The 21,732-nt window shown below is 31.0% G+C and overlaps 2 protein-coding genes across 3 annotated transcripts; one reads left to right on the plus strand and one right to left on the minus strand.

Annotated features, from left to right (window-relative positions):
• Nucleotides 1-1,696: 1,696 nt before the first annotated feature.
• Nucleotides 1,697-10,148, minus strand: LOC132717159 (cilia- and flagella-associated protein 418-like). The gene is made up of 6 exons (XM_060700567.1): nucleotides 9,952-10,148; nucleotides 9,464-9,530; nucleotides 9,085-9,149; nucleotides 8,513-8,578; nucleotides 6,526-6,674; nucleotides 1,697-4,978 (listed from the first exon to the last, which is right to left on the minus strand). The coding sequence occupies exons 1-6, from the start codon at nucleotides 10,053-10,055 to the stop codon at nucleotides 4,881-4,883; spliced, it is 549 nt and encodes a 182-aa protein (XP_060556550.1). The 5' UTR covers nucleotides 10,056-10,148; the 3' UTR covers nucleotides 1,697-4,880.
• A 184-nt stretch (nucleotides 10,149-10,332) lies between these two features.
• Nucleotides 10,333-21,160, plus strand: LOC132717158 (vesicle-associated membrane protein/synaptobrevin-binding protein-like). Of its 2 annotated transcripts, none has more exons than XM_060700565.1 (7): nucleotides 10,333-10,489; nucleotides 13,067-13,219; nucleotides 13,650-13,756; nucleotides 14,190-14,264; nucleotides 15,117-15,233; nucleotides 18,166-18,267; nucleotides 18,953-21,160. In XM_060700565.1, the coding sequence occupies exons 1-7, from the start codon at nucleotides 10,432-10,434 to the stop codon at nucleotides 19,121-19,123; spliced, it is 783 nt and encodes a 260-aa protein (XP_060556548.1). In that variant the 5' UTR covers nucleotides 10,333-10,431; the 3' UTR covers nucleotides 19,124-21,160. The 2 variants fall into 2 exon arrangements, with proteins under 2 accessions (XP_060556548.1, XP_060556549.1); XM_060700566.1 differs by having other exon boundaries at nucleotides 15,117-15,146.
• Nucleotides 21,161-21,732: the final 572 nt, after the last annotated feature.

Below are 21,732 nucleotides of genomic sequence, written 5' to 3' on the forward strand. Positions count from 1 at the left end.
ATGTTTTGTGCCAATTGTTTATGTTTTTATTTTGGGTTACAATGGATACCAGAGTTCTGCATAGTAAAGAATTCTTTGAACAACTTCATGGTACGAACAAATTCAATCAACATTGACTTATTTGGTCAGTTTATACTAAATTTATTTTAGTTCGATTGTGTATGAAGCTATAAGCTTATAAACACATTCAAATCTGTTCCTAGAAACAACCATTACTGAGCAATTAGTATAAAGTTTCTTGAAATGGCTTGCCCCTGATGGGGGTTTAAACCCACACAGCTACAGATTAGATTACTAGTCCAACATGTTCATCTTTTCGGCTATGCTGCCACTTGGCTTATTGGTTCAGGAAACCACTTAACAACACACCACAGACTATGAGCACAGAACTATAGGTAAAGTTGACCTTGAGACATGGTGCTCAATTGAGCTAATAAATAAAGAATTAACAAAGTCTATAAACATAGATTTAATATTTTAATGCCTAAAAAGCATTTACAGTTTTGGCTTTAACAATACATATGATCTTAAGTCTACCAAATATATTAATGCATATTTATCAACAATAATCTCAATCAACATCCGGATATGTTAAATTATAACAAAATTAATGTAGATTTGATATGTAAATAATGTTGATTCAAACCAGTATTGGTGAAATAAATCCATTATTGAAACAAAAACTGCATATTTTCACTTTTCAAAGTTATAAAGAACAAATCGGCTGTGAAATTTAAAAATTTACAAGTAACTTAAATGTATTAAATATGTATACCTCCACCTAAACTACAAAGAATCTCAAAGTAACTGTTCTCTTTAAAGAAAATAAGAAGCTTTATCAAAAATTATTAGTAGAATAATTATTACACTGTTTCCCATACAATAATCATCTGCAAAAATGTTCACACTTTTTGTTATTGACTTAAAAACCTCATGTACTAAATGTACATGTCCTTATTCCATGAAAGTCTGGACTGTGCAATACAATACATTTAAACTGTACAATACAAAAAAAAGAAGAAGAAAAAATATGAACAAAATAAACCAGTCCACTTCAGATCAGACCATGTGCATAAATTCCTTGTGTAATGAAGAAAATCTCATTATGAAATTAACGAGAGGTACCCGATAATGTGGCAAGACTTGAAACAACACGGTGACAGGGTAAGAAAATGGGTTTATGAAAGTTTATAAATTAAATTGCTTGTTTAATAACTTGATGTAAAATTGTAACAAAAAAAATGAATTTATTATACTGTCAAATATGTTAAAAGATAAAGTTTATAAAAGTTAAAGTTTGAAGGAATGTCTTATTACTGCAACAATGCTGAAACCAAAAATGGAATGTCATTACCAGTATAAAGGCAAACAATTTTTTGTTAATTTACATAATTGATATTGGACCATTTCATGATGGCAGTGGGACAAGTACATTCAGGAAATACAGCAATTAAATAGTTAAAATCTGCACATTATATATCAAAATATGATAATTGTTATTGCCCTTTCACCTCAGCTTGATTACCTAATTAAGACGGATGTTAGTTAATTGTATGCAAAATTTTTATATGAAATAAATCACTATACTCAAAGTTCTGTAAAAATTTACAAATTAAAAATTCACAAATTTGAAGCTGAACATCAACATTCCAGTAACTCATGCCTCTTGTTTAGTTAAGATTTTTTTAGGGGGGGGTTGTTTTTTTTAAATTTTTTTTTTTACATTTCGTTTTTTGTTGGACGGATATTAACAAAATCACATGTAAAGATTTCAACAATAACTAAACATCCTTTCACCTTTAGTTTCAAAATATTATAAAACAAGAGGGCAATGATGGCCCTAGATCGCTCACCTGACCCATCAAACTCATCCAAACAATTACCTAGACAAGCATTCTGACCAAGTCTCATGACAGGTGAGTCAAAAATGTGACCACTACAGTGTTAACAAGGATTATCCATATTTGAGCAGTGTGACCTAGTTTTTTACCCAGGTGACCCATATTCAAACTTGACCTAGAAATCATCAAAACAAACTTTCAGACCAATTTGGATCAAAACAGTAGCAACTAGAGTGTTAACAAGATTTTTCTATTTTTAGCTCCGGTGACCTAGTTTCACATGGGATTTGAACTCATCCGAGCAATTACCTAGACAAGCATCCTGACCAAGTTTGATGATAATTGAGTAGAAAATTTAACCACTAGAATGTTAACAATGTTTTTCCATATTTGGGCGGTGTGACCTAGTTTTTCATCCAAGATGACCCATTGTTGAACTTGACTTAGAAATCATCAAAACAAACTTTCAGACCAATTTACAGGATATTTGGATCAAAACAGTAGCCACTAGAGTGTTAACAAGATTTTTCTATTTTTAGCTTCTGTGACCTAGTTTTTCATCCGAGATGACCAATGTTCGAACTCATCCAAGCTATCACCTAGACAAACATCCTGACCAAGTTTGATGATGATTGAGGCAAAATTGTGACCTCTAGAGTGTTAATAAGGTTTTTCTATTTTTAGCTCAGGAGACCTAGTTTTTCATCCAGGATTACCTATGTTCGAACTCATCCAAGCTATCACCTAGATAAGCATCCTGACCAAGTTTGATGATGATTGAGGCAAAAATGTGACCGCTAGAGTGTTAACAAGGTTTTTCTACTTTTAGCTCCAGTGACCTACTTTTTCATCCGAGATGACCCATGTTCCAACTCATCCGAGCTATCACTTAGACAAGCTTCCTGACAAAGTTTGATGATGATTGATGCAAAAATGTGACTGCTAGAATGTTAACAAGGTTTTTCTATTTTTAGCTCCGGTGACATACTTTTTCATCCGAGATGACCCATGTTCGAACTCATCCAAGCTATCACCTAGACAAACATCCTGACCAAGTTTGATGATGATTGAGGCAAAATTGTGACCTCTAGAGTGTTAACAAGGTTTTTCTATTTTTAGCTCTGGTGACCTACTTTTTCATCCGAGATGACCCATGTTCGAACTCATCCAAGCTATCACATAGACAAACATCCTGACCAAGTTTGATGATGATTGAGGCAAAATTGTGACCGCTAGAGCGTTAACAAGGTTTTTCTATATTTAGCTCTTGTGACCTAGTTTTTCATCTGAGATGACCCATGTTCGAACTCATCCGAGCTATCAACTAGATAAGCATCCTGACCAAGTTTGATGATGATTGAGGCAAAAATGCGACCGCTGGAGTGTTAACAAGGTTTTTCTATTTTTAGCTCCAGTGACCTAGTTTTTCATCCGAGATGACCCATGTTCGAACTCATCCGAGCTATCACCTAGACAAACATCTTGACCAAGTTTGATGATGATTGAGGCAAAAATGTGACCTCTAGAGTGTTAACAAGGTTTTTCTATTTTTAGCTCTTGTGACCTAGTTTTTCATCCGAGATGACCCATGTACGAACTCATCCGAGCTATCAACTAGATAAGCATCCTGACCAAGTTTGATGATGATTGAGGCAAAAATGCGACCGCTAGAGTGTTAACAACAAAATGTGAACAGATGACGGAAGGACGACGACGGACGGACGATGGACAATCATCGATCCTAAAAGCTCACCCTGAGCATGCTCAGGTGAGCTAATAATTTAGGAAAACAAAAAAGAGACAAGAGCTATCAGTCAGACAGAACACTTGACTATTCTGAATGCTTGATAGTAAAACAGTAGTCTGGATAATGTAGGAATTAACAAAGAAAGTTTTGGATGTTTTTGGATTTAATTGGGTTTTACATTACACCAACACAGTACAGGTCATATGGCGACTTTCCAGCTTTACTGGTGGAGGAAGACATCAGCTGCCCTTCCCTGGATTATTTCAGGTACACACGGGCACCAGAATAGAACTGTCAAAAGCTTCATAAGCTAGCTGGATAGCTTTATCACAAACCTACAGCCGTCAGTGCGAGGCAAGTGGTTTGCAGTCAACAACCTTAACCACTCGGGCATGAATGCCTCCCCTCATCCCCCCCCAAGGTTTTGGATATTAACTAAAGATTTTTTTTATTTCACAATGGACCACATAGGATTCAAAATTTAGGCCAGAGTTATAGATCTTGGAAAGAGACCTTCAATTACTATTGATAACAGATAAAATGAGTTTCAAGTGAATACCATTTTCAGTTTTCAAGATTAATGTTTAACACAAAACATAAAAACTATTTTCAGAAGTTCACAAAGGGTCATAAATGAGTCAAATTCCATGTCAGAGCAATTGGTCTTGGATAGTGACCTTTAATGATCTAAAGACATGTATTAAATTTCAAGTACATTGTAATACCTTTATTAGTTTTAAAAATTGATGTTGCATACAAAGCTTTAACCAGTAAGTACAAAAAGGGCCATAATTCTGTTAAAAAGGGCTATAATTCTGTCAAAAACAGAGGTCAAACTTAGGACATTGTATAGTAACCTATTGTGATCTCAAAGACATATGAGAAGTTACAACAAATATCTTTAGTGGTTTATGAAATAAGATGATATACAAGAAGTTGCATGTAAAACTTTAACCAAAGTGTTACGCTATCACTGACACCCTTGTGTGTTAGGAAAGTCCCATAATTCATCAAATAGTCAAGCTAAATAAAAACTTAACATTACAACAAAGATGTTATGAATAAGAATTACAAAAAAAATAATACAACAAAATAAGCCATATTTTTCAAAATGGTCTCAAATTGATATGTTATAATCCAGACACCATTAGTTCCTGAAAGAAATCAACTCTAGTGTATTTTAGTCCATATAATCACCCATAACATGGTCACTTAATCTTGATTTAAAAAATGAAACATGCTTGTTCATTTAAACAGCACATTTACAATGATCTCTATGGATGAAAGAAACATCAATGTTGACCACAAACCCATTTCACTTGTAAATGTTTAACATCAGTAAGAGTGTTTACAGCAATATGACTACACTGGCAGCAATATGCCCTATATCCTGAAAGAAAAAAAAACACAAGAATTTACTCCAATATGTCGTGTAACCTGGAAGAAGGATAAAAAAATGCCCAGAATTTATTCCAATATGCCCCATTATCTGAGAAAAAACAAGACCTGTCTAAACTGACAAGAACTCAAAAGTTGAAAAGGGGCATAACTTTGCAAAAAATAAGTTTAAGATTATCTGCCCTGTAGAAATGGCGCTCTTTATGACAATAAATATGTATATCAACTGTATAGCTTTTAAAGTTTCTGAGAAAATGGACCTTATCAAAAAGGTTTAACCAATGCCAACAAAAGGGCCATAACAATGGCACCACTTTTTTTTGAAAAAGTGGTGCTAATACAGTTAGAATTTATTCCAATCTTAAATTCTTTTATAATCATAACACATAATCAATAATGTGTTTAACATGCACAAAGGTAACAACAGCTCAGACAAAATTGTTCTGCCATTTAGAGTTGGAAAAACAGGTCTTTGAATGTAACATTGCAAATAATGACAACATGGTATCATTAAGAACACATGTGTTTGTCCAATGTTGTAGCAAATAACCTAAATACTACATTTTAACAGTTTTTACAGATCATGCATAAAATTTCATATGTTACTGTATATCATGCATTTTGCTTCTTACTGAAAGAGCCAGAGTTTCATAATAATACAAATATGGAATAAAACAAATCAAATCTCTTTATGACCTATATCACTAAATAAAATATCATATGTTCATTAAATGCAATTGAATGCACTGGTACTTGTCTGTTCTCTGTTTAAAATAAGTGATAGGTGGATCACTTCTTGTCCTTTAAAGGGACTGAATTTCCTTTAGAATTGTACCGGGGTACCATAATCTTTGTGTGATATAAACCTGCTTTTATTATATTTCCAATAGAATGACTGTCTATATACCACAATACAGTTACTTTTACATCTGGAGTGTTCTTTTGGAGTAATAAGTAACAATTAAGATTTCTTATCTATCCATTTTTAAAATTTCATTTTCTTTAAACTGACATTCTTTTGCCACAGGCCAAATTTTCAGCTTAGAGTTGGACAAGACATTTGAATAATATATGGCATTTACTAATGACATCAAACAATTTGAAAATCTGAGCATTGATAATTTTCAAAGGTATTCATGACAAGTTTAAATTCCCCTATTCTATTGTATTATTGACAGTATTGTACAGATCAATGACTAATTACTTTTATGTCAGCAATATGTTAGTGTCAAAATCAATGACAGGGGTTTTTAAATACATCAGATAATTAAAGATAAACTATTTTTATCTGACAGGTGAAAGTTTTAAAAATATTTACAATACATGTGCATATAAAAACATGTTTGTACCTTCTTTTTAAAACCTGTTACATGTATAATGTAAATCAATGAAACTTTTCTTATGATTTCTTAAAATAAATCACAGTGTTTTTTTTTTTACACAGTTTCATATTTCATATTCAAGTTACCTCATATTTCATATTTAAGTTATCATATTTTTATAAAGAAAATAAATAAATCAAAATGATAGTAATTTTACCTTTTCTCCGTGACAAATTAGATTTTAATCTTTCAAAATCTGGAGCATTATTACGTAAAAATAAATAGTCAGTAGAGGAATCCCAGTCAAAGTCGTCAAATGAGGCGACCTTGAAGTCACAAGATGTACATCGCAACATATCACATGACCTGAAAAATATATAACAAATAAAGTATGAAGCATCATTATTACTGTCTCTATGAGATGATAATAACATTTAGAATGATTTTGACTTTATATAATGTAACAATACAATACTTTACAGTATAACCTCTGTAGAGCAACACCCTATGGGAGACAAATATGAGCCGTGTCACGACAAAACCAACATAATGGGTTTGCGACCAGCATGGATCCAGACCAGCCTGCGCATCCGCGCAGTCTGATCAGGATCCATGCTGTTCGCTTACAAACCCTATAACAAGTAGAGAAACTGATAGCGAACAGCATGGATCCTGATCAGACTGCGCGGATGCGCAGGCTGGTCTGGATCCATGCTGGTCGCAAACGCAGTATGTTGGTTTTGTCATGACGCCCCTCATATTTTGGTTGTTGCTAAGAGGTGTTGCTCTAGAAAGGTTAAACTCTTTTACTTTGGGAAGAAATATCACTATTGTTGTAAAGAGGTAATTGCTCTGAAGTGGGACACTCTGCAGAGATTATACTGTATTTTGTGTTAATAAGTCATATTGTTACTTTTTGTGACATGGTTTTTATTCCAAATGTGATAATTATATAAAAAAAGTCTCCGTCCGTCTGTCTGTCCATCCATCTGTCCCACATTGTTGTCCAGAGCATATCTCAAAAAGTATTTGAGGTATCAACTTGAAACTTCATAGGTGGATAGATCATATTGAGGAGGAATGCAGTGCATGAGAATGATAACTCTACCCTGCATAATTTTTTTAGTAATTGCCCTTTGTTATTTTTCAATCTTAATTTTTGTCCAGCGCATAACTAAAAAAGCCTTTGAGATATCAACATGAAACACTCAGGTGTGCAGTGCACAAGAATGATAACTCTACCCTTCATAATTTTTGAGTTATTGCCCTTTGCTATTTTTCATACTTAATTTTTCACCTGAGAGTAGCATAACTCAAAAAGTCTTTGAGATTTCAACATGAAACTTCATAGGTGGATTTATCTTATTAAGAAGAAATGCTGTGCGCATGAATGATAACTCTATCCTTTATAATTTTTGAGTTATTGCCCTTTGTAACTTTTCATACTTTTTGTCCAGAGTTTATCTCAAAAAGTAGTACAGGTATCAATTTGAAACTTCATAGGTGGATAGATCTCATTGAGGAGGAGTGCAGCACACAGAATGATAACGCTACCTTGCATAATTTTTCAGCTATTGCCCTTTGTTATTTTCAGCCATCAGTATTCACATAGGTTTCAAATCTGTAATCACTTCAGCCATCAGTTTTCATTACCAAAGACCTTTTAAAATTGAATTATTCTGCTCTACTACATATACAGTACATTTTTTAAATGAGCAAACACATTCGATGGGGGATGGCCATGTTAACATGGCTCTTGTTGTTGTAAGTAATTGACTAAAATCTTATTTGTCACTTTTTTGGACCTGTGAACTGAAAGAAATAATTTTTCACATGACTGCAAAGAAGAATTGAAATAGTAGTGTTGCAAATGCTGCTATTTGGAAACAATGACAGAAAAATGGACAAACTGAATCTATTAATTAGAAATCAAAATCCTTTAACTTTTGGCCCCTAACTGGAACACTTAACCTAAACCTACTGGAAAATTATAAAAGGATTCAAGTGCCAAAATTTTATAGAGCAGGATTTATTTGTGGTTTTTTTTCTGGGGGGTATGCCCAAAGGTGTGTAAATGCCTGCTAAGTGTAATATTCCATTTATGCACAGTTTGTAATATATAAATACTTCAACAATTTAAAAGTATTTACAATTCCATAACAAAACTCAAAATTACAATATGCTCACAACACACTAGAACTCACCGTTTGTTTACACTGTTTCCATGCCCTTTACTCACTGATGATCCACCAATACACAATGGAAAACACCTAAAACAATACACCAATACACACAGTCATAAACACTGTAGAAAAGAAGATTCCAATGACAATTATTACACTTAACCTAAAAAATTCATAGCTGGATAATATTCATAACTAATTAAAATACTTATGATAATTGCAGAATACCTTTAAATACATGTATGTCTCCTATCTCAAAGTTTTTTTTCAACTTGGGTCTCAAGACTTTGAAGTTTATTTGGTACTAAAATGTATCTCATTCACTTGTAAAATATTTCTCTTTATTACATGTAAGGAAGTAATTCAAAGACGGTTAGTGGCCTTAGCACGCTCACAGATTCTGCAAGAAATAACCGATTACAGGGCATCTAAGCTGCCTTTAGATTATTGTTAGAGCCAATGTCACTAATAATTTTATAAATTCAATGCAGACTACATCAAATCAGATAGTAATACAAGAGCTGTCAGTAGGAAATCATGTTTGGTGCCTCTTTTAACATTTGATATGAATTGTAAAAATTATATAAACAAACTTTGTTACTGCTGGCCGACTCTGGGATGTTTTGCCAGGAACCTTTGTAACACTATTGCACTCTATCTGCAAGAAAAAAAACATACTTAGCACATCCTTCTAAAAACCTATCTATCTTCCGTTAATTAAAATCTAAAAGAACATTTCAGTTTATACATATGTCTGTCAAGTTATACATTTATCATTTGTATTTTCTATTTGTAATGTGTGTGTACAGTGCTGGAATTACCCTTCTTTAAAATATGACTTAAAAAGATTTCACAAGAAAATGAATAAAATTAAGCAGCCAACTCTGATGTGCTTTTCCCAATCATTACCAAGCATGTCTGGATCTCATATTTTCATAAAAATACTAATAACACAAAAGTAAAAAGTTTCACTTCTGGTTCATTCTCTCCACATATATCTTCTATAAGTTTATCCATTTCATCATCTTCTGGTCTTCGTCTGAAATAAATAAAAACGTTAAAAGGATTAATTAACAACACAATATTGAGCCAATTAAGACAGTGATACAACTCAACTAGATACTTTAATCAGTGTACAGTACCAGGTGTCATACACTTTTTAAAGAAAAACTAAAATAAAAAATATTTCTTAGTTCTACTATCTTTTTAATTAATTTTAATGTTGTCTATAACTTTTGCATGATAAGTTGCTATACAAATCTGTCACACATCTTAATACACATGTAAAGAGGAACATTGTTCTTACATTTTTACAATACTTCAGTGAAGAAATTGTACCGATTTACTGTAAATAAAATAGTTCACACAATCCCGCAAGTGAGCCTTTAATATACAGCCTCAAATGAATTCAGTGAATTTATTTTAATTTAGCTTGTCTGACTGTTGTAATCTAAAAATACCTTGTTGGTCTAACTTTGGGAAGCGTTGACTTTTTTTCTGGTTTAGATTTTTTAACGAATTTATCTTCTACCTCGTCAAGTAAGTCATCTATATCGTCTGCCATGATAAAATAAGGATAACAGGACCTAATTTATAGATGCACTTTCTGCTACTATGCAATGAAATATTTTATTTTTAATGTTAAGTAAATTTCAAAATGTTATTACAAACGGAATAATATTTTTCTTAAAAGATACGGGAAATCGTTTACAATAGGATCTATATATCATGCAATTGTTTTTCTTTATATTTTACGACACCATGATAATAAGATACCTAAAAATAACGGTTATTAGATAGAATGATATATTAGTGTGCATAATAATTTCGTTCAATTTTTAATTTGCTCTGCGCATGCGCAGTTACACGACGAAAGTCAGATGGTGGAATAATCTAAAGAAATTTACTTTCGATTGTTTTGATACTAGGAAGCCCTAAAGATGTCAAAATTGGAACAAGTTCTTCTTATTGAACCATCGAATGAACTAGTTTTTCGAGGTAATATCAATATTTTCAGTAAATATTTCTAGTCGGCATATTTTGTGCCACAATTTTTATAGGGACTCCACTTTTCCTTTTTCTTTCAGATTTATTCAGGTTTATGTCACTAGCCTTTCATATCTGGCCAAATTATTTACATTATTTATAACCATATCTGTTAAGTCAGAGTTGCACAACTTCTACAGTCTATGAAACTACTTGCAGGATCAAGCTAATGGAAATGTATTTGCAATTTCACTAAATTTCACTTTTGCCAGTTTTGGTATAAAATTCAAGTCATAATTACTAAATATCATATAGGTGTTGAGTGCAGAAATAGGGTTAATTAAACAAGCGTAACTTACCAAGTGCGGTAAGTGTATTTATGAGATAAAATGGATTTTTTCATTTAATCAATATTCATTAACAAAATTATAGTCAACTTATTATCAAATATGCAATTTTACTAAATTTCACTTTTGCCAGTTTAAGTAAAAATATCAAGTATGTACAATAAATATCATAATAGGTGTTGAGTGCAGAAATAGGGTTATTTAAGCAAGAGTAACTAACTAACTTACCAAGTACCAAGTGTGGTAAGTGTAGTTAAAGAGATAAAATGGATTTCTCATTTAAACAATATTTGATTACAAAATTATAGTCAACTCAGTTGTATAGCTCAGTTGGTTAAACCACTGATTATCACTCCTGAGATTCCGGGTTCGATCCTGGGTTACACCATTGGGATTTTTCAAAGACACTTTCAGTGTTTCCCACCTACCTAGAGGTGTATTGGTAAGAAATCCAGGTAATCCTCGCATGTATACACTGGGCATGTAAATGAACCAAGGGGTCTATTCATTAAGAGCTAGGGATTTGTTCCCGGATTCTCTTGTATCTTATAGCTGTCTCTGAAATGTATACAATGTATACCTGCTTAGAGTGATCGAAAACAATTTTAAAGCAGTATAATGTAGAAAAAAAACACTTTAATATTATCACATCATCACTGACTAACTTCACTGTAATGACAGAAAGTTGAAATATAATAGGCATACAGTTACTCTTAAAATGTATAAAGTTTTTATGATAAATCTGATAAAATATTTTATATATATTATTTTTAGATCCTAATGTTTGTTTCTTGAAAAGTATGTAGCATATAAAAATTAGAATTGTGTAGGTAATAAGGTAATTTAAATTTCATTGTCATGAATATTGAACAGTTAAACAGAATAAACTGTTAAATACAACAAATATTCTGCTGCTATTGTAGTAGTCAAAACTAGGTTTGGAGATGTTTTTACACATGCCTTATTCAGTTTGAATTATGTTATCATTTTAATCACATTAAAAACATTTATTTCACAATCCACGGACATAGAATTTATAGTTTATACACTTAAGAAACATAGTTTTCAGCCAAGATATTTCTGATTTTTTTTTAAAAAATCGGCATTTTCTGAGTACTTTATTCATTTTTATAAATCTATTAAGATTAGAAAATGAAATGAAAGAACATTTCTTATTGTTCTTGTTATTTGAAATTTGTAATTTCATAAAGCAATTTTTCAGACGTTTTGCAAAAATGCATAACAATTAAAAGGTTTTAACTAAGACATGAAAAATGGACGTTCCATTTGATATGAATGTTTTTAAAAAAAGGAAAATATAGGTAGTGTTATTATGTTTTTTGTAACATACCATAAATAAAGATTATTTGAAAGATTATCTTATCATTGGCTTATTACAATTGACACTTATAGATGAGCTCTTCATTTATACATGTCCATTGTTATAAAAGGTAGAGTCCTTATGAAAATATTATTTCCAATTCTAGAATTATCAGTATAAGTACCTAGTTATTTAATGGTAATGTACATGACTACTACAAAGTTTAATTATAGTAAAATAAGAGACAAGCATTTTTATTTCTTTTTTTAACTTACAAGTGTTGGAGTGTTAGCACCGTTATTTAGTATTTACATAATTGTGTGTGTGTGTGCATGTGTGTGTGTGTGCGTCTTATTGATAATTGAAATAATTTATGATGACAATGTGTTTATTCTCAGCTTCCTTATCAATTTTATAGCTGTCCATTTTGATATGTTTTGTTTTAGCCTCTGCTTTGCTTACTGTAGGGCTATCAAGGCAGTCAAAGTATTTAGGGCCACAAAAACCCTAGTAGAGTAGTGGGTCACCCATGGCAATAATTACTAGCTAAAAACTTAAATTTAAAAGTAAAGTTTATTAATATTATAAACTTTGTACATAGACGATGTATAAGATATATGAGAGGGTTGATTTTACTAGAACATAATTCATGTCTAAGCTGTCTTAATTGCAAGTCAAAAGCCTGAGACCCAGTACCAGTAAATGACTTATCAGGCCAGGCTAGTTAAAATTTACTGAATGAACAAATCGAGATCTGGTTACATGTACTTACAATAATTCTGTTTTAGAAAATGTTGTTATATGCAAATATTTTATTGCAAGAACGAATATTTGATCGGCAGTTGAAGATTTTATTTTTGATGTTCCTCTGATTACCATTATGCTTAACAAAGAATACATATTGTTTTATTTTCTTTTTAGGTCCATTCAATGAAGTGGTTACAGCTGATTTGAAGTTAACCAACCCCTCAGATAAACGAGTATGTTTCAAAGTGAAAACTACAGCACCAAAGCGATACTGTGTCAGGCCAAACAGTGGTGTCATAGAGTCAAAGGGTTCAGTCACTGTGGCTGGTATTACATATTTTTCAAAATCTTTTGTTCTACCATATGCATGTTATTGATATGTTCTTTTTAACTTTATAAAGTAATATTTGTGTTTTACATATGATTTATGAATGTTTTGACCCCATTTCATACTGTCAAACTGTAAAAAGACACGGCGCATCCAAATGGCCATCTTAATGTCTCTTTGACAAGTGTATTAGGATGGAGTTTTGAGTTCAAAGTTAGATCAACGGTCATTCAATGGTGCTAAAAATTTTGCTCTTTTTACATTTAATTATATAGACTTTATTAATTTCATATTTTGTAGGGATATCTCTTAGGTGGTCCTCTTCCTTTGGCTTTAGGTTGACTGGATGCTAACTATATTTTAGTGTTTATTATTAAACCTTTTTATCCTGTTACCATCTTTACATAATTGGTCATATTTTTGTTTCAGTTATGCTTCAACCATTTGACTATGATCCCAACGAAAAGAATAAACACAAGTTTATGGTGCAAACAATGTTTGCTCCTGATGGCAAAATAGATAATCAAGAACAATTAGTATGTATATGTTGTATGATACATTAATCAAAAAATAAATCTGACTTTCCAAACAAATAATAAATGATAAATTTTTTATTTCTGTAGCATAGGTTTTAATAGGCATTTAACATTTTAGTCATTAAAAATTTTAGGCACGTTAATTAATTCATAGCTATGCAATAGTCTGAAATGCTATAAGTTTCATTTCATTGAGGTGATTGGAATATAGAAATGCTTACAATAATGATGTAGTGTGGACATTCATAGGAAGGCATCAGTTGTAGTCTGAAAATCTCACGATTTCAAATATTTATTCCTATTTTAAAATACTACAATCGGATAAAGAAGAAGAAAAAAGAATTGTTGGGGAAATATTAAAACATGATATTCTGATTAAAATTGTTGGATATAATATTATTATTTTAAAATATGATATCATGATTATTTACAGTGGAAGGATGTATCACCAGACCAGTTGATGGATTCTAAGTTGAAATGTGTGCTAGACCCCACTGGGAATTCATCAGTAAGATTACCTGCTTTTAATTAATATTAACTTCATGATATACTGTATATTTCAATATTTGCCCCTGTCATGATGTTACTGTGGAATTAAATGATTATCTTAACTGTCTGTATGTTGTCCATAACATTGTGACGTCAATGATGCAGAACTTCGTCAAGTTTCAAAATTTGGAACTCCAAGACTGCAAAATCTCTGGCATTATGTAGATAAAGAAGGAAAAGCATTACATTATACATTTCGGAAGTTACAAGTCAAATCAAGGAGTAAATGACCCCCAAACTTTTATTAATCATAATTAATGGAAGCTCTGATGCAGCATGGATTTCAAAAACTATTCAAAAGAGTTTTTTTAGTAACATTAAAATTGTATGTGATGCTCAAGTCCTAGGTGTAGTGCGGAGCCAAGGTCACTGTTATATGTTGCATACATTGTTTTTCACACAACACTCAAGCCTGTTTATCATATTATATTGTGGTTGGGAGTCATCTGTAACATATGTATGGGGACAAGTCACAATGCTAACTACTATATGAATCACTGCTCTAGGCTGAAGCTTTGAAAATTATTTTTCTTGAATTTTGCAATAATCATTTTGTTTTATATCCAACATTATACTTGCTAAATTGACAATACTTTTTTTTAAACATTTCCTTTCATTCAAGCACAACAGGATGCATATCCATTGTTTTAATTGCTTAAGAATGGCAGATTAATTTAAAAGTAATTATTGAATTCTCTATATACATTTTAGATAACTTTTTTTTTTTCAAAACTCATTAAACGAATTTGTAGATCATTTTCCATTTATTGATTACGAAAATTACGATGATTTTCTATACATTTTATTCCAGTCACAGAGTTCAGTGGTTGCAGAAGAAAAGGTAAAAGCTGTTAAGCAAGAAAACGTACATACACGGCCTGACCTCCCAATCCCCCGCGTTGAGGCCAGTCCCGCGTCATCCCAAAAAGTAAGGTGTTTTATATCGGTTTTTCTGAGCTGAAACATTAACAAGATTTAGATTAACACCCAGAGCTTCGGCACACTGCTATCAGATACTGTATTTACTGAAATAAATGCTCTTACTATCCACAAAAGTATGTCATTAATTTAATATTAACTTAATATTTCCATATTTTGATGTGCTTCTTCTGTTGTTTATTATATTTTCATTTCTCTAATACTTACAAGAATACAATGCCTTGGTAAGTATAGGTATTTGTAAGTTTTCTTTGACAAGTGAAATGATTTTATGAATCTTCAAACAGGAAAAATAAACAAGCACATACCTTTAATTCTTTTATGGTGTGTAAAAAGTCTGACTTTAAAATCCAATTCGTATATGTGTTTGCTTTTTGAATGAACATCAATCAAAGGTTTAGAATTGTTGACATTCTATGCCCCACTGTTAAATTTGTATTATCATTGAGTTATTTATCTGTGTAAATTTAACTTAAATTTAGTTTTGTAAGAGCATTTATTTAAGGAAATACAGTATTCACAACCTATATTCACCCATATACCATAAACAACCAATGTATTATGTGCATTACTCTATTCATAAGGTAAATTAAGGTGGCAGTGGATAATTCTGCAATGATTTACTTGCAAGGTAATAAAAATTAAAATATACATAGAAAATGGTCAAATGTCAAATTTGTTTGGGCAGTCTATAAGAATGTAATCAATTAATTTAAATGATGCTTACATTGTTCAAAACTTGATTATTTTATCATTATTGGTATTAAGAGAATGCACAGGGGTTTAAAATAGCTAGTTTTAAATGCATCTGTAATACTTGGGACGCATATGGTAGCTTACTTCACGCTTGAAAGAGTGCCGGCACATACTGGTGAATAGAAATATACTGTAATTGGTGAAAGGGATTAAACTGTGGGAATTGTTGATGATATAATACACCTTTCTAACAGACCATAAATTAACTTAGAATAAACCACACCCCTTTTTCTATATACAAATTCACACTGAATAGAAATGATATGTTAAAACCTCATGTTGGTAAGTCAAGATGCTGCAAAAAAAGGAGAGAAAAAAACAGTTTTATTTAATGAATCTCTTTCCACAAATTTGTATTTCTTCATTTCTTGACAAAAAGTATAAGTCTGCCTATTGAATGTTACATTTAAGAGAAGTTGTAGTTTTGTGACTAAGATGTCTGCTTCAGGACTTAGACGTCATTGACTTTGATCTCTGCTGGCTTTGATCCAGATTTCACTTTGATTGTACATGTACATAGACAGCATTAAACTTGTAAATGATAACATATATAACTGAATTTTCTTCAAAATCAAACTTTGGTATTTAAGTTATTACGTAACTATTTTTATTTTCAAACATGAATTATGTGACCCCTAAGCCCCTCAGTTTTTTGAAAATTTATTTTTCTTATTCTTTATGAATAGGACATAGGTTTTTTTGACTATTATCAAACTATATAATAATTGAAGTAATTAAAACAATGAAAAATGGAATAACTTGGCAGTCTTGTATTATCATATTTTATGCTAGTAACTTTTATAGATGGACACAACTTTCTGATAGTAGATTGGCTATGACCTAACATTTTATATGTTTCAAGTTCAAATGCACAACTTCGACAGTTACACATGATCGAATTGATGATAAAGTTTAACAACTATTTTTAATGTAATCATAATCAATCTTTTTCACCCTATTGAGTATATCTACATTAAACCCATATTATACAAGAAAGTTTCATTGATGTCATTAAATTGTAATATTTGTGAAGATAGTCATGTCTGATTTGTCAAGTTGTGCTTACCTTTTCTTCTCTTTTTTCTTCCTCAGACATATTATAACACACTACCTATTGCTTTTACAATCTTATCTTCATCTGAAATATTTTATGCTCTTAATTAGCTTTTCAATATAAACAGACTTTTAATTGCTTCTCTCATTAATTGAGACAATGTTAAGTTTTAAGTCAGGCTTCCTATTTGCTTGCATACATTAAATAGTGAATTTATGTTTAGTTATCTTTTACATTTAAATGGACAAGTTTTGTTGTTGGTGTCACAAATATCACAAGTTGTACCTTCTCTATCAGTTTAATTATTTTATGAGGTTTTATGCAAAATAAAAAGATTTAAACCAGATTTATGCTGTTTTAAAATGTTATAAAAGATTTTGATATTGTTCATATAAGTTTAAAGTTTGTCAAATTTACAAATATTGTAATTTAAGCAGCATGTCTCCAGATTTTATGCTTATATTTATGAAAATTCAGAAAATGTATTTATAGGTATAATATGGGTATTGTTAAGGGAACAAAGAAAGTAACATACATGTTAACAGCTCTTACAATCCACTTAAATTACAAATATAAAGAGGTCACAGATATGAAAAAATAGCCTTAATTGCGTGACTAACACAGTAGAGATATGGTGATATATTACAAAATCAGTCATTAATTGAACTTTACTTGAATCTTAATTATTTTTTTTTACTTTTCTTAAAATCTTGCATATTCTCAAGTTTGATTTTTTTTTTCTTTTACTTTTCTTAAAATCTTACATGTTCTCAAGTTTGATTTTCTTTAAATAGTTTTGCTCATCTGGAGGCATGCCGCTTTAAGGCTAGCAATATCATACTATCCACAGAATTTACCAAGTCATACAGTGTTTGTAATATGGTAATAGAAAGAGATTATATTTAATCATATTTTGTTCAAAACATGCAGTGCAATTTAAATGTGAAAAATTTATGTATTTTTACTTTCAATTTATCAAAGTATATTTCATAAGTTCATCTTTTCGAAAAATTTGTTTTGTTTTCACATCAAGATTATTTAAAGACATACAGTTTTCTGCAAAATGTGTCCTTTATATAGAAATAAAGGAAAGTTTAAATTATTTTTCCAGCCAAACGTAACTGGTGGTGACTCACAGAAACGACAAGACGAAGAAATTAGAAGACTGAAAGACCAGATAAATCTTTTGAAAGAAGAGAATTCAAATATCAAGGTATATGTTAATCAGTATCTCATTAATGGATGTCGAAACTTTTGTATTGTTTTATAAACCTCCACCGGGTGGTAAAAATTCTAAGGTATTGGTGTCTTTCAACTTAAGTTCAAATCTTTAAATCCTTCATCTAGAAATATTGATGCGATTTTCTGTTACTTTTAAGTGAAGTGATATTTTAAATATTTTAGAAGTCATTGTTTTCATATGTCCGCCAATGTGTCATCAAACAAGCAGAAAAATAAGATCACCTGAAGGAAAAAAATGTTAACAGAGTTATGACAGACCGTAAAGTAATTGCCAAGGTTGCCATGTCTTAATCAAGGGGTATTTGGTTCAATCATGCTAGACTAATGACCTAGTTTTCTCTCATGATGTCAGAAAGAATATTTGTAGATGAATATTCTTAGTTGAAAGAATATTTGTAGATGAATATTCTTAGCTGAAAGAACTGCTTTATCAACATGTATATAAATACTTAAGAAAGATTTTATTTCAGTTTCCTATTTTCAGACCAGCTTCATGTATTTCATTCACCTATTTTCAGGCTTGATTGGTGTATTTTGTTTTCACCTATTTTCTGGCTAGATTGATATATTTCATTTCACCTATTTTCTGGCTAGATTGATATATTTCATTGCACCTATTTTCTGGATTGATATATTTCTTTTTATACAATTTTCAGGCTGAAGAAGTTCGTTTAAGGAAAGTTGCAATGTCGGATACTGTATCTTCTACGCCACCACCGTCGCAGCGAGTTGAGGTTCCAACATCACAAGCGTCTGCTCTTCCACCATATGTCTACCTTATAGTTGCTCTTATTATTGGTATCTTATTAGGCAAGATCCTACTGTAGTGTTGTACCGTGGAGAAACAAACAAGAGACATTTTTATTAAGACTGGACTTATTTATTTTTAAAGCACTAAAAAAATCGTATATTGCAAAAAGGGGCCATACGCAGTTTTTAGGAAGGGATATAGAGACTTGCAGATGCAAGTTAAAGAAATGATGTGTGATCATTCAGAATCCAGAAATTTCAGCATCTCATATTGTTCATTAATAGCTAAACAATCTATAGTGAGTTTTATAAGATATAAATACCTTATATAATTAAATAAATGAATACCTTAGTTTTTGGTGGCAGATATCATGTTATGTTGTGAATATTATATTAAGTCATTGGAATATGTACATTCATCTGCTGTTTAAAAACAATATTATGATATTTTATATACATCTGTTATGATAAGATGGTTTTCAACACACTATATCCTTAAAATAAACATTGGTCAATATTGTTGATTTTAGAGTGAGTGAAACAATTAGTTTACTGTGTCAAGTTTGGGTTATTTTTTCATTGATTATTCATGTTCTGATTTAAAACATACAATGTATAACATAATTTGTTTGCACCTGTTCTGTTTTAAGATTTATTTGTTACTAAAACCTTAACCTAGAAAATGATTTACTAACAATTAACAAACCACTTCCCTGGAGCCATGTATAATTAGCAAGATAAAAAAATTTCATACCATTCATATTACAAAGGCCAATTAGTCTTATGGTCTAATTTGCTAAATCAAGTTGGTTAAATCACTACAAGTACTAAACAGAAACACAGATGTCCATAACCATGACAACAACAACAAAACAACTGAATTATGTAAAGAAGCAAATCATTCTATATATCAGATATTAAAAAAACCTCAAATTGTGAGATAAAAGTAAAGATATATCATGTTTGTTCCATGTTCAGTATCATATAATGGTAGGGATGTGTAAAGTTTATACCAGATGTCATTGTAAAAAAAAAAAATCTACTTTTGATTATAAATCATGTTGTATTTTACATAAGTTAATGTTTGTGTACATGCATTGTATTAAAAATGTATATATGAGTTTTCTCCCTTTGAATTATTTCATTCATTTACATAAAGTATGCTTCAGAGTCTGGAATACATGTTTGCACTGAAAAATGAAAGAAGAAAATAAGAAAACTTTATCCATTAAAAAACCAATTTGTATACATATGATATGTACAGTGTAACAGTGGTGACTGTGTTCAGTGACCTTCCATTGTAGACAGAATGTCACTACAAACAAGGAGTCGTTAAGCCAGTCCCAAGTGTATCACTAACAGCATTGACATTAAGAGGCTGTTTCTGGGTCTCAAATGCATTTTGGATCACCTCGAAACACTCGTAAGGGTTGGGTATGTGATCAATCCAAAAATGATAGCCTCAAATTCAAACCATTGCAGAAAAAATTAATGATAACTCTGGGTAATCTTTGTGTGTTAATACCCAGAAGTTTTGTTGTAAAATGTTACACTTGCACTAAATTTCTTCAGATTTGAGGTTTAACATGGATGTATACTGTGAAGTCTTTTCTGGGGTGTTTGTTATAACAAGGATTTTTAAAGGGATTTTACTTTGAATAATTTGATAAGTTATGACTGTACTAGAAGCTAAAAGTCTGTAGACATACTATCTATATACAAAGCTGCCATAACATTCAAATCATAAAGAAGTTAATGATATAATGTTTAATGAACAGATTTGAAATCATACATCATGACCTTAGTGCTGTAACAGGTTAAGTCCTTCTAAAATTAATAGGAGTTAACCAGTTACTGCTTAAAGGTAACAACATGTCATATAATGTATATTTAATGAACACTTGTCACCAAAAAGTCTCTAATATGTCACTGCTATAAAAGTTGTTACTGCTCCCCGAGTATATGTGTACATTAGTGTCTGTCTGTAAATGTTTGTAAGCATATAGCTTTGTTAATAATACTAATTTTCTGTCAAGCTTTATCTTACTTCCTTGTATACATGTACATTTAAAACACGCTTTACCTATTTTTAGTCACAAGACAATCTTGTTAAATATTTTGGACCATACGCCAGCGTGTTCAAAATTTTAAAGAATTTGAAAGCTCTCATTGAAGACTATGCCATCTTTAGTGAACCTAGTCGTTTTAATTTAAAGTATAGGAAGAGCAAATGTTTTGGGGGTTTTTTTATGATCAAATTATAGGAAATTTAGATATAAATTGAAAAGGCTAATTATAAAAGTATTTAAAAAAAAAACTGGTTGATTTTGAAGAAAATATTTTCTGTGTAATGATATACATGTAATGACATTTATGTTTATTTTCTATTTAACCTCTCATCACTCCATTTTTGTATAGTTTTGCTTCTGTTTTTTATGTATACAGAAAATAAGCAGAGTAAACTACTGGTTTATTGAATATTTTTGATTATGAATGATCATTTTGTAATGTGTTCTTGTGGGATTAAGGAGGGAAATTTCTGAGAGGAGGTGGGGAGTTATTTAGCTAGACAAGTGTAAAAGTGAGTATATGGGAGGTAGGTGGGTGTACTGTAACATACTGCAATTTAGAAAAACTGGGTGTATAAATAACTAACTAATCAGTGTTGTATATTATCTTTTTTTCC

Source organism: Ruditapes philippinarum, unplaced genomic scaffold, assembly GCF_026571515.1.
Source record: "Ruditapes philippinarum isolate M1 unplaced genomic scaffold, ASM2657151v2 ctg683_1_1_1_1, whole genome shotgun sequence".
Taxonomy (NCBI): Eukaryota; Metazoa; Mollusca; class Bivalvia; order Venerida; family Veneridae; genus Ruditapes; species Ruditapes philippinarum.

Excerpts from the sequence above, each read along its gene's own strand:
- LOC132717159 (XM_060700567.1), bottom strand. The coding sequence starts at position 10,055 with ATGGCAGACGATATAGATGACTTACTTGACGAGGTAGAAGATAAATTC. Across the intron at positions 8,579-9,084 it reads AGTCGGCCAGCAGTAACAAA|GTGTTTTCCATTGTGTATTG; the intron begins GTTTGTTTATAT and ends GTATTGTTTTAG. Across the intron at positions 6,675-8,512 it reads GGAAACAGTGTAAACAAACG|GTCATGTGATATGTTGCGAT; the intron begins GTGAGTTCTAGT and ends TATATTTTTCAG.
- LOC132717158 (XM_060700565.1), top strand. The coding sequence starts at position 10,432 with ATGTCAAAATTGGAACAAGTTCTTCTTATTGAACCATCGAATGAACTA. Across the intron at positions 13,757-14,189 it reads TAGATAATCAAGAACAATTA|TGGAAGGATGTATCACCAGA; the intron begins GTATGTATATGT and ends GATTATTTACAG. Across the intron at positions 14,265-15,116 it reads ACCCCACTGGGAATTCATCA|TCACAGAGTTCAGTGGTTGC; the intron begins GTAAGATTACCT and ends ATTTTATTCCAG.